Source organism: Siphateles boraxobius, unplaced genomic scaffold, assembly GCF_051911475.1.
Source record: "Siphateles boraxobius isolate OS27281-9 unplaced genomic scaffold, OSU_SipBor_1 13, whole genome shotgun sequence".
NCBI lineage: Eukaryota > Metazoa > Chordata > Actinopteri > Cypriniformes > Leuciscidae > Siphateles > Siphateles boraxobius.
This window is the reverse complement of record NW_027508733.1, coordinates 5,704,324-5,717,862: the sequence shown is the minus strand read 5'-3', so window position 1 is coordinate 5,717,862 and position 13,539 is coordinate 5,704,324. Positions and strand designations below refer to the sequence as shown.

Sequence of the window (13,539 nt, the reverse complement as noted above, 5' to 3'; positions counted from 1 at the left end):
TATTAACAGAACAGAAAACTAAACCAAACAAGTGCAAATGTAGCATCATATGTTTATCACTGTGGGAATAGTTGACATTTGTCTAATCCCCTTCACATATGCATCTGTTAAATAAACTCAGACGCAATGAGTAACTAAGGAATTTACCATGGTAGTGAAAGCTACTAAATGACAAAAAAGTCGACATCACAATCTTAACGTTCATGCAACTGGCGTCTGATCTATCTCACGTGACCGACCTTCCCTTTGGGGATTTACATTGCTGCATATGTTGCTTTCGCTTTTCGTTCTGAATCAAAACCAATGCGATATAGGTTTTTTATTCGTCAAGACATAACGATTATTGACTTTATTTCTGGGTAAATAGATCTTGTTTTTTTATTTTCCTAAATTTAAATTCGAATCGACTTTGGTGTAAAATAATTGAATGACGTCGTTTTGATATTCAATTACAGAGTTCATTACAATAAATCAACGAAGCAATAGCTATTTATATCAACTCTAATAGTAGACATTATGTTACGCTGTCTTGTGCTGCTCACTCTGTTTTTGCTCGACGATGGTAAGACGTTTTTGATCTGTATCTTTATATATCTTTTATCATGTTGTATTTTATGTAACATTGTATCTTGTATTGTATGTTTCACTGTTTAAAATAATTTATACTAGTATATTTTAGGAATATAAAGTGCTGCCATGTTCCGTGTTTTTGGGAGGAATTCATTTTAGTGTTTTCATGTTAGGTGGACACTGATGCGAAATCATGTGACCACATTAGGGCTGGAAAATAATTCAATATCAATATATTGCGATATTTTTTGTTCAATAACGGTGATATGATTTTTAAACACATTTTCGATATTTCAATATAGGCTATACATAACAGCATTTGTCACTGACTGATGATAGGCGCAACCGTCGGAAAGAGCAGAACAAAATTGGCTACTTTCTTGATGACGTACACCACAGACATACAGCCAGTGCTCTGCAGTAGTAGCAGTGTTGCCAAGTCCGCTTATTATAAGCGACTTTGGGGTTGTTTTTCTGTAAAGTCGCTTACAAATATTGGTAGTCGCGGGTCGTGTTTTATTGGGGGCTTGTTTCTAAAGTGTAGTTGCTTATTTGGGCTTGTTCTCAGCTCGTTGTCAAGCAGATATTTTATGTTATTTAAACGTAGGAGTTTGTCTTGCCTGTTCCCTCTGTCTCTCCCCTTTCCCTATACACAGAGTTTTATCCGACCAACATCCTGCTTCTAATTGGCTCTGACCCAGATGGCAATGAGTACTAGCCAATCAGAGGCAGAGCAGGGCAATCAGTTTTTTTTCTGGTTAGGAAAACGTCAGTGAGTGACGTTTGAATGAAAATACGTGCGAGTCGCGGCCATCGCGACTGATGGTGACTGTACTGTAGGAGCGTTTTTATTAATTATATTTTAGATATTCTAGATATAGATATTCTAGTTTAATATCGTTTAACACTTTAACTGTCACTCCCCCTTTTTTGCATAGACATGAAAATCACTATTCAAACTTAAATAGTTGTAATTCAAGAATGCGTTGGAATATAGACCTATGGTTGGTCTTGTTTTAAAGAAGACATTTGCCATATAATTGTTGAAGTGAAGTATTATGAAATTATGAAAGTGAAACAGAAAAAAAAAGTTATACAAGTTTGAGTTTATGAAAATAAACAATGTAAACATATAATTATTTATATTTTATATAAAATATATATATTACAAAATATATTTTACTCTAAAACTGCAAGAAAATGTAAGCCAAAAATCTGAAGAAGTTGTGGTCCAAATTTTAGGTTGATATCTCAAAAAATGAGCTTTCAGTAAGATTTTATTTGGCTGCAGTACCAACATTTTTCACTCGATGGACAGCCAAGCTTCATTACAGAAGAAAAATAAACTGTACCGTGTGCACAGTTTTACAAAACTGGGCACAGTTTACCAATCTGTCCACATGGATGTAAATTGACAATCTGTACCCACAGTTTAAAACTATCCATTCCCACGGATTGTAAAACCGTGCACACAGTCTATTTATTTTACTCTTCCCTGAAACTAGGGGGCTCCGTAAAAAAAGCTCTTTTACTGTCTATGAGAAAAAGTCGCTTGTTTTGGGCTTGTTTCACGGGCCTGGTTGCTTATTTGTCTCGCGAGATCTGGCAACACTGAGTAGTAGGCTGATCTCCAACGCGGCCAGTTTTAGCTACAAAATGAGCGCCTCTGACCGCAATAGCCTACAAATGTGACTGAACGAGCTTCCACAAGTGAGGAGAAAGCAGAAGAAATAGTCGATAAGAGAAGAAAGACTAATTCAGTGGTATGGTAGTGGTTCGGCTATCTGAGATCTGATTAACTTCAGGTTTCAGCGTGCTGCAAAATGTGCCCGGAGAGTGGTGCCGACTAGCAGCGGGAACACATCAAATCTGTTCCACCATCTGAAGAAGTTCCACCCGATAGAAGCAGCACGAACAACTCTTTAACCGGCACAAACGAAGCAAAAACAAACGGGACTTTTTTGCGTGAATTTGGAGCATGTGGGGATGCTTGGGGATGATTGGGTCAGATTGGAAACTAAAAGTCTAAATCTGAAACTAAAAGTCTAGGTCGAAAACTAAAAGTCTAAATCTGAAACTAAACGTCTAAATCTGGAACTAAAAGTCTAAGTCGAAAACTAAAAGTCTAAATCTGAAACTAAAAGTCTAAGTCGAAAACTGAAGTCTAAGTCGAAAATGAATTTGGTATTCAGGATTGGGCATTTGGTATTTAGGATAGGGCATTTTGTATTTAGGATTGGGCATTTAGCCATTTAGGATTTAGGATTGGGCATTTAGGGTTTTAGGATTGGGAATTTGGTATTTAGTATTGGGCATTTGAGGACTGAGGATTGAGGAGTGTACGCAAATAAGGAGGCGTGGGCCAAATACTGGAGGCTGGGTTTGAAATGGTTGGTGCGCAGAGGAACCTTATGGACAGCAGAGACAGCTCCCTGTGCTCCCACAAGCTCTACCAGCTTTCCCCATCATTGTCCTTGCTAAACAACAGGCACACAGGTTTTATTTTGTATCAGTAGAAAGTAACTTACTTTGAAGTAACTTTAATTGTGTCTTCAGGTGTCTTTGGTGATGAAGTGATTACAGTATCAGTGATAGAGGGAGATTCTGTCAATCTAAAGACTGGTGTTACCAAACAAAAACGTGACAAGATGCTGTGGTATTTTGAAGACATTCGCATAGCTCTGATCAACGGAGAGTCCAGTACGAGCTGTTTATATGACGGAGAAGACGGGAGATTCAGAGACAGACTGGAGGTGGACTATGAGACCGGATCTCTGAACATCACAAACATCAGATCTGAACACGCTGGACGTTATGAAGCAGAACTGATAAGAAGCGAGAGTTTGGGTAAAAGGCAAAGCTTGAACAGAAACCGCAAGTGTGACAGCACAAAAATCACCAGAAAAATCAGCAGCTCTCATGATGACACCATCAAAATATTCAGTGTGATCATCATTGGTGAGTCACTCAATGTTATTCACCCTTAAGTTTTTTTTTTTTTTAAGGAATTAAATATTATAAAATGAATCAATGATTTTTCTATTAGAAAAATAGATAATATAAAACCACAATCAACGTCACTGGCATGCATTTCTGTTAAGTTAGTTTCATTTTCATGGACTTTTAGTTTAGTTTTCACTTTCAACATGTGTTTCTTTGTCTTTATATCCCGTGACTCATGAGTTTCTGTATACACAGATTATTCATACAGCTGATTGATTGTCATTTAGTTTGATTCCTCTGTGTGTTTAAGTTCCTCCCCATTCATTCTCTCTTGTCCGTTGCTGAATGTGTTAGTGTTCGTACAAGAGCATGTGTTTGTGTCGAGACACACTGTCGCTCCGCATGGACTGCTCTGAGTTTATTCTCGGATTAAAAACATTCGTTTTGGGAATCTCTGCACCTTCTTCATCTTCTCCCTAGTGCGACACATAGAGGATGTGTTAGACTCTCTTAAATATATCAGAGGAATGGCATGCAAACTGTCTGTTATGGTGTATTTGTCACAAGAGATGTTAAAACAGTTATTTTTATAGTCTGAATATTTAAAATTACACATCTATTCAAATTGTCCATCTTCCATGATGTATTATAAAGTTTTGTGTACAAAAACACTAAAAGTCCATGAATATGAAATCAACTAAACAGAACTGTGACAGCTGTAAATGTAATAGTTCATCAAACATAACTGCATTTTTGATGACTCTGCTCAATCATTTTCAGGAGAAATATTTTGTGAATAATTAAACATATGACATCACTGAAATCCTGTGATCCTACATACGATCCTACATTCATGAGCCTTTGTAATCTTTAATCAAAAGATTACATCAAAAACAAATTCTTGTGTTCTTTCGTATTGCTTTATTTGTTATTGGTTTGTGTTTTCCAGCTTCTCAGTCTGATCAAGACGAAACCGATGAAGAACCCCATTTGGAGAAGCAGGAGTTTAACTTAAGTATGTTTTCTCCCTTCCTTTTTTTAAATCTTTTAATGTGTTGCATAACATTTACTAAATTGAATTTATGCCCTGTTGTTAAGGGGGCTTGACTTTATAGTTCACTCAAAAGAATATTGCTGTTGTTCTTTTAAACACATTTCAAATATCTATAAATATTGTTTGTCAAACTTTATCTTAAAAACCTACTTATAATAAAGATGTCAGAAATAATTAATAACGCTGATGGATGTACTGGAAAGGCAAACATAAACATGGCGGCTTTACAAACAGATGTAAAGTTCATGATGACAGATGTCAGGCATCTCTCGACATTTCCGGAGGGTTACTAGATCTCTCATGCGTAGATTTGAAGCACAGATAGTTTAGATGTAAACAGGGGAAGTTAATCTCTAATTCTCCTTTGCAAAAATGATTTAGTAACATACCCAGATTTCATAAACTTGTGGGATTATTTCACATTGGAATAGAGGAGTAAGCCTTTCTCCTCTCCAATTTGGACATGTGAAAGTGTCCTAGAGAATATATCCCAAGAATATTGTATAAACACACGGTCATATTCTCTCACACTGATGGCTGTTTGTTTTTCCAGATTCAGGTGTGTTTCCAGCTGTTATCACAGGAATAAGTGCTGTTGTTCTGCTGCTGCTGGTGTCTACAGTTGCAGTGATTTACTATCGCCACAGGAGCTCTACAAAGGGTAAGTGCTATACGGATACTATAGTGAGAGGAAAAAAACATTATGGGGCTAGATTTACTAAACAGGGCAAATTAGCATGAGAGTGCAATTCCAAAAAAGCGCAGATGTGAGTGTAAAGTTCTGCATGTGATCTATTGACAACGTACAAATTAAAGAACACCGACGCAGCCAGATGCATAATGAATCTGCCAAGAGCAGCGTTTGTCCATTTTTTGGCGCGAACACCAATAAATTGACAATCGCAAACCTTAGTAAATCACCTTGCCTGATTAATTTAAATGCTCTCCTCCCATAAATGTTGCGTCTGAAAGGGAAACTCCTACAAATGCATATGCAATAAGGTCAGCCGCGGAAATAACTGTGTCCACACATTTACAGCGCTAAATTTTCACTGTGTCTTTAGTAAATCCTGACAGCATTTTTTTTTTATTATTACACTGCTCTCTGGAATACTTGATTCTGATTGGTCAGTCGCGACATTCCAAGTTCATCAATAGCAACTTTCTTTGGACAGATTCCAAACAGTGTTTTTGTGCCCTTGAAGGGACTTCTGGAAGAGGCGCCGTTTGTAGCAACGTTCAAAAGGATTTTGAAAAGGAACAACTGAATGAAAAATGTTATTTTTGCTTTGCTTGTGATGTAGGCCTATTAACATTTCAAATGTTGGTAAGAAATGTGGCTAATAGTAGATACATTCAATGTTTGGGAAATTTAGCCTACTTTTAAAAGTAATGTGTAACAAAATTGCATTACTCCTTAAAAAAATTAATTGCGTTTTTTATGGAAAGTAATGCATTACATTATTTTTGCTTTACTTTTTATCATTTGGGCTGGGCTTGCTTGTTTTGTAATAATCAGGAAAATACCTTAAGTTCTATTTTTGGCAAATGCAAAGGCCCTTTCACGCCTAAATTAAAATGAATAAGCCTCTAAATGCCTTTACATTAGAGGGCGCCGCTGAAACAAACCTTTCAGCACTGATCCCATTCTGGATTGCAGAAGAATAGGAGGCAGAAGAAGAAAGTTTAATTGCCTTAAAAGTTTAATTGAAAAGTTGAGTTTGGTCTCTAAGATGGTGCGGCGGTGTATGTGGCATGCCGTCTGATGTCTCTGCTACTCTGTGTTATTTTAGTATTTTCTGGGATCAAAGCCTCAAATTTGACAAACAAATACATGCAGTGATTAGTTCTTGTTTTTTTCCAGCTACGTCTTCTCTCTAAGATCAAATCTTCTCTCTCTGAGAAAACCTTAGAGTGTGTGTGTGTGTGTGTGTGTGTGTGTGTGTGTGTGTGCATTATCCCATTCTAAGTGTTTAATTTTGTGTATGTGTTTTTTTTTAAAGCAGGCATGGAGAAAATCAAAAGACCTTACAAAGATCTGGAAAAAGATGAGGTAAGATACTGTACTGAACTACTTTAGATCATTGATCTGTGTTTGATTAAATCTGTACCGGCAAACTCATCATAATGGCAAATCAACCCATTTACCAGCATCTAATATTCTCTCTCTCTCTCTCTCTCTCTCTCTCTCTCTCTCTCTCTCTCTCTCTCTCTCTCTCTCTCCTTACAGAATAAAAAAATAAAAATACAGATCATGTGATCTGAGAGGATCCCACAGGATCAGTGTGCAGCTACAACATTACCATGCAGACCAATTTTCTAAAAAATACTTAATGGGGAATTTATCTTTTGTTTTTGAGCTGTAACTTCATGAATACAACTTGATGAATGTAACTGTGATAAAGATAAAGCACTTTTTACCTGTGAAGGATTTAAAGGGGGGGTGAAATGCTGTTTCATGCTTAGTGAGTTTTTCACACTGTTAAAGAGTTGGATTCCCATACTAAACATGGACAAAGTTTAAAAAATGAAGTTGTAAGTTTGATGGAGTAATTCTGTTCCAAAAATACTCCTTCCGGTTTGTCACAAGTTTCGGAAAGTTTTTTTCGAATACGGGCCTGTGTGACGTCAGAGTCGCCGGAATTTCCTTATACGGGTCTTAAGGGCACTTCTCCCGGAAGGGCGCGCGCGCATCTGTAGCCTAGTGCGTGCGAGAGTACGCCTATGCCCATCAGAGCGCTGGGCTCGGCTGCGCTGCAATTAAAAAAATGGCACCAAAAAAGTGTGTTTTTGGTTGCCAGGGCAAGACAACATTGCACAAATTTCCAAAGAACCCAGCGTTAAGGGACCTGTGGATGGATTTTGTTTTTCCAGAGCAGCAACGGAGTTGTGCAAGTGTTTTTGTTTGTTCCCTTCATTTCGACAGTAATAGTTTTATAAACAAGGCCCAGTTCAACACCGGATTTGCAGATCGCCTAATACTCAAAGATGGAGCAGTCCCAACGATAAAGGTTCACGGTCGTGCGTTGGAACCGCAGGCGGTGAGTAAAACTGCTTCAAATGTCTGTGAGTTGTTAACTATCGGCGTGTAAGCACAGAAAGTAAACAACATGATCACATACAGTTAATATATCTATGGAGCATGCGATGTATGGTGTGTGTTTAAATACATTTGTTTAGCTGGCCACTGTAGGTGTCAGTTTGTTTATTGTAAAAATAAAGCATGTCCTCATAAACCAGTCTGTCTGTTTACAACACACAAATGTTGTAAAACTCGCGCATGACATGGTGTTCTAAAAACACTGCGCTCAAGTTCAAATCATTTCTATTTTTAAAAAAACGCTCGAGACCTTATGTTTTTCACCCATTTCACTGCCCATCTCACGTTTTTGTGAGCAAAAACGCGTTCTGTATGAACGAGCCCTTATATTGTTTAAGTTATAAGTTATAAGTTATACCGTTCCAGTAGGCCTACACACCACATAGAGACGTCCTGCTGTAGTCGTTGCTGCTGCTGCTGGTCGTCTTCAATCTCAGCCTCGGGATCTGATTCTGGATCAAAAATGTATGGCTGAATCTGATTGTTAGCCATGGTTTATTTTCGGATGTCACTCACAGCTTCCAGACGCTCTCAACGCAAAAGCTTCGCGCGCTCGTGTCGTGATTATTTAGCTCCGCCCACACGGTACGCCTCCACCCGCTCTGGTTTTTCCGGAAAGACTCGGTACAGCCTATCTTTCTTTTATAAATATAATAAAACTAAAGACTTTTTGGAGATATGAAGGATGCAATACTACTCTATAGGTACTCAAGATTAACATGAGATTGAGTGAAACTGAGCATTTCACCCCCCCTTTAAGGAAGGATCGTTTTTGATGAGTGTTTTGTTTTATTTGATGATATAATTATTTATTTGTTTGTATTATATTACACACATATATATTTATATTATTCATTATTTTCCAATGCTTGCTATTGTTGTTTAATCTAATGATTGTGTGGTTTCGAGGAATATTTTATTGTGGTTTTGAGGGATATTTTCTTCATTTAAATGTTTGTAATGTCACAGGATGATGTGGGGAAGCAGTAATTTCCCATTGCTTTTGCTTTGGTGTCATAACTCTTAACAACTAAGATTATTTAGTAGACCACATGTTAACTGTGTGACACTCACTCCTCATTTAGAAGTTGTTATTCACATCAGATGATCATCACAAGCACTTTATCACAGTAGTTATTTAAATAAGTGTCAGATGAATATTAATGAATGTGGTCACTAGTTATACCGTTCAGAGATATACTTTCCTCGGACTCAGAGGATGAAATAATCTTTCAAGCTTGTAAAAAATTGAATGTCTATAATGTTACTGAACATTCGAAAGTCAGTTCTGGAAGATAAAATCTCATTAATTTCCTCCATAGAGAAACTTCAAAATCAAAATCAATCAGAGAATCATGGGTTCATTGCTATGTGACCTTTTACTGCTATATTTTTTTAGTTTTATTTTGCTCCAATTCATAGTTTGCAATGTTGTTGAGACAGCTGCTGCTGCTGGAGATTGTGACATATGATGAAAATTAATGGGACAAATACTTCCAGACTCTGTCACTGACCGTATAGAGTGGCGTGAGGCCAATTACTTTCCATTGTATACAGTGGCATGAGGCCGACTACTTGATTGTAAATGTGTTTTTGTATTGTATTGAGTTTGTTTTATTATGTTTGGTGCTGCAGTGGCTGTATTCGTGAGCCCAAGGCAAATTTCCTATCGGGACAATAAAGTAGGCCCTATACCTAACCTAACCACTGTTTATACTGTATTATCATATTTAGCCATCTAGATGGGGGAAAACTACAATGTGAAAATAAAAAGTATAATACAAAAAATGAGTATAATAAAAATAATCTTCAGATTACCTGTGGCATGTTGTTGAAATTGAATTGTGTATAGTGTATCTCTATTTAATTGAATAATGTAATTGTAGCTCCCCCCAGTAATTTCACGAGCACAAGGATTCTCTGATGACAGGCGATTTATTGATTGGTTCACCATGAGGATAACCATCCAACTCAAGCCTGTCATCAGAGAATCCTTGTGCTCGTGAAATTACTGGGGGGAGCTACAGTGAGAATTTATTGGCTGCTTATTACCAAAGGAGAACTTAATCTTGCATCTTGTAATATCTTCTGTAACTTCAGATGAGTAAATTAACTTTAGCACACTTTAGAAATGTGGAATATAGCTTCAGCTTGCCATGCAGTGTAGACAACTTTCTTCCTGAAGTCACCCTGTGCTTTTCATAATAAAAGTCTCCACTCACAAAAGCTCTTTACTAAGCCGTTTCAAATTACAAGTCCTTAACTATATATTTATAAAAGAATTTAATAGACACGAAATATAAAACTGACTTCTGTGTCAGTTACAGTAATAATAGTTATACATTTCAAAAATCTTCATATGGTTTAAGGTTGCTGCCTTAAATTTTAAAGTAATCCACTTAAAATTAAAATTACACTAATTATTGCAACTAAAATTACACTAAACTGTTTTTTTTAAATGTTGAATTTTGTGTATATAAAAGTATACAAATCTTTCACTTATTTTAGTTAAAGCAATGTAAAAACATGTTGTCATAACTTATTGATCATATTATTTTTTACAGTGTACAATTAAAACAACGTGAAAATGTGCAAACCAACGAATAAACTGCAACTGGCAAATAAATATAAAATGGATGGCAATCAGTGTTGGGAGTAACGCATTACAAAAGTAATGCATTACAGTAACATATTATGTTTTGCTGTAACGCAGTAGTGTAAGGCATTACTAATTAATTTTCAGTAATATTTTACTCGGTACATGTTCGGTAAGGCTTGCGTTACAACAGACTTTTAGTTTTAATTGTAAAACAAACAAACAAAAAAAAACAGCAAGACCGCCAGACATTAACGAATTAAAGATGCAAGTAGGCTAAATTACCTGTTCGTGGTCAGTCAATAGCCGCGTGTGGTGTCCAAGTCTGTAATTAAAGACTAAATGGCAGCGTCTTATATATTTGTATAGCGATTTATTTTTTACAGGAGTGCCGTGAGGTATGATTTCGGCCTCTGTGCTCACGCTGGCCAGTGGAAAAGCAGCTAATGGTGAAGATGGCATGAAGAAGATTATACATTCGCGAGATGGACGTATGAGCATTAGGCTATTCGTTCTGTGTTTTCTTTCTAAACAGTTAGGCTATGTTTATGTGGTATTTTTCATGTTTTCATCACGCAATCATGTTTTTGATGCCGTGGTGACGCGTTCATGTAAGGGCGGCGGCGCCTCCGATAAAGCACCGAAAAGCTGTCACAAAGAACCGGCAAAAGCAATGATTATGAATATGTCAAATATAGCAAGGAGACATGTTGATTGTTTATTAATAAAGTCAAGATGAAGTTGACGATGCTGACTCGCGATCTTCGCAGTAGGCTAGTGAATGCACCAGAGAGAAATGAACATTCCCTTTCGTTGTCACTCCGAGTTACGTCGGATGACGACGAATGGGGTTTCGCTTAGAACACCTATCGACTTCGAGTATTACAAAACGAGCCAATGGCAAAGAAATGCCATGGGTCTGCGGAATTTGCATAGCGTATCTCCGCCTTACCTCGTGGGTATAAAAGGAGGACGCCGGCAACAGGCAGATATGTTTTCGCTTCGGAGCCAAGAGTATTTCTTCACTCCACAGTCATCTCTGACTTCGCTCTACGAGACGAGCTTCTCTCTCCGGTGTTGGTGTGACGGCGATCTGCAGCGAGCTCACAGTGCCTGCTGATCTGTGCAGTAATCTGCCAGTGTGTGTGTGTCTCCCTGTGCGCTTCAACATCGCGGAGTTTTTTCTCTCCTCTCATAAAAGAGCTCGCACGCGGCACGTCTTTTTAAAGACGGCTCGCCCGTGCATTTCTGGTTGCAGCGGACTGGTATCGGACTCTGATGGGCACGAGCGCTGTCTAGTGTGTTTGATCATGCTTGAACAGCGCTCGTGGGTGACTCATGTTCTCGCAAGGGAACGTGATCATCGCGTCATATATAGGTCGAGACTCGGTGAACTCGCAAGAGTGAGAGTCTCCTCATCCACCCCCCGATCTTCGGCTGGTGGCCAGGGTGACCTGAGGGTTACGGTCTGGAACAAGGCGCCGACTACGTGTCCGTGACCCCAGCCCCCCTCTTCAATGACGGTGCCCGCTAGTGAACTGCTGATTTCCGCGAGTCTACCCTCTGGTGGCCCGCGTGTTTCAGTTGAAGCTACAGAGGAAGATGCCATGTCTGTTGCAGCATCACTAGGTGGGCTTGAGTCTTCTGGAAGTGAGGGCTCGTCACAGCTGCCACCTTCCGGTGTGCATACGGCTGTGCCTGAGTCTGATCCGGAGATGACGGCCATGCTTTCCTGGGACGATTGGTTTTGGGTAAGGCCGCCGACCCTCGTCCGTGGCAAACCCCAATACCTCTCTTCCCGGACGTGCATGATGAGATCTCGAAGTCCTAGAAGACCCCCTTGTCTTCTCAGGACCGCTCGCTGATCTCATCCGCCTTTCCTCCCCTCGATGGGGCCGCTGCCCTTGGGTACACTGGGGTTCCCCCGGCTGAACGCTCTGTTGCGATGCTATGTGTCCTCAGAGTGCTTCTTCTCGGCGCAATCCTAAGCACCCGCCCGTGGCCTGTAGTTTTTCGTCTACGCTTGTGGCGAGATCCTATAGTGCCACGGGACTGGCAGCCGCCTCTCTGCATGCCATGGCTGACCCAGATGCTCATGGACCTGCACGAGGGCGGGACTGACCCAGGGCTCTTCACTGGGCTGCGCGCCGTCACTGACCTTGCTCTCCGAGCGACGAAAGTGGCCGTACGCTCCCTGGGTCAGGTGATGCTCACCATTCTGTGGCTGAACCTGTCTGATGTGCTGGATGTCGCACGGACCCGTCTGTCCGACATTCCCATATCCCAGGTCGGCCTCTCCGGCGGTGCGGTTGAGGGCTTGACCAACAGCTCTCAGCCGCTCATGAGCAGACTGACGTTGATTCTGTCCCGACGGCCCCGCCGTCCGCCCAGGTCCCTCGGTCTGCCCACCGCCGAAGGCGCCCCCCCGCGGCTCCCACCCCGCCCGTTCACCCGGGCCGGCTCTGGGGGCCGCGGGCGGACGCCACAGCCCCTCTCCAGCCCCGCCCCCCGCTACATGCCAGGTTAAGCGGCGCTCCTGAGACGGGCTCCTCGGGGATGGAGCAGACTGAGGTTGACTCTGTCCCGACGGCCCCGCCGTCCGCTCAGGTCCCTCGGTCTGCCCACCGCCGTGGGCGCTCCCCCGCGGCTCCCACCCCGCCCGCTCAGCCGGGCCAGCTCTGGAGGCCGCGGTCGGACGCCAAAACAGTCCTCTCCAGCCCCGCCCCCCGCTACACGCCGGGTTAAGCGGCGCTCTTGGGATGGGCTCCTCAGAGATGGGACTCAGTTCTTTCCAGGAGCTGGTAGCAGGACCACTCCTTTCCCCGGGTGAGGGCCGGGGAAGAATCCTTATTCTCCAAAGAACTGACTCTCCCGTCTCTGAGCACAGAGAGTTCGGACGACACAGAGCGCCGCCCACATGCCGTGCTCTCCTCGTCCCCCTCTGTCCCGGAGGTGGTTGACACGGCGTGCCGTCCACGACCGCTTCGCCCCTGTCCCCCTCTGTCGCCAGACCCTTGACAGAGCAGGCCCCTGTGGAACGCTGGTCCTTCCCTGGCCTCCTCTGTCAGGGTGCGGTTTTGACCTTGCCCCCACACCGGGCCGCTATGCCGTCCACGTCTGGGCCGGTCATTCCGCTTTGCTGCACCACCGGAGGGACGTCTGTGGTTCTCAACGCCGCTGGCACAGTTGGGAGCCTGCCGAGAGCTTCCCTTCTGTTCCGCGCGAACCATCGGCTCGGCTATGCGATTCAGTTCGCACGGTCTCCTCCCCACTTCA

At 41.4% G+C, this 13,539-nt stretch overlaps 1 protein-coding gene across 1 annotated transcript; it reads left to right on the top strand.

Annotated features, from left to right (window-relative positions):
* The first annotated feature begins 242 nt into the window (after positions 1 to 242).
* LOC143735303 (uncharacterized) lies at positions 243 to 9,482 on the top strand. Its single transcript, XM_077225447.1, has 6 exons — positions 243 to 562; positions 3,127 to 3,528; positions 4,463 to 4,528; positions 5,121 to 5,228; positions 6,571 to 6,620; positions 6,798 to 9,482. The coding sequence occupies exons 1-6, from the start codon at positions 517 to 519 to the stop codon at positions 6,825 to 6,827; spliced, it is 702 nt and encodes a 233-aa protein (XP_077081562.1). The 5' UTR covers positions 243 to 516; the 3' UTR covers positions 6,828 to 9,482.
* The last annotated feature ends 4,057 nt before the right edge of the window (positions 9,483 to 13,539 follow it).

Coding starts and splice junctions, on each gene's coding strand:
- LOC143735303 (XM_077225447.1), top strand. CDS start 517: ATGTTACGCTGTCTTGTGCTGCTCACTCTGTTTTTGCTCGACGATG. Junction 5,229..6,570: donor CCACAGGAGCTCTACAAAGG/GTAAGTGCTATA, acceptor TTTTTTTTAAAG/CAGGCATGGAGAAAATCAAA. Junction 6,621..6,797: donor AAGATCTGGAAAAAGATGAG/GTAAGATACTGT, acceptor CTCTCCTTACAG/AATAAAAAAATAAAAATACA.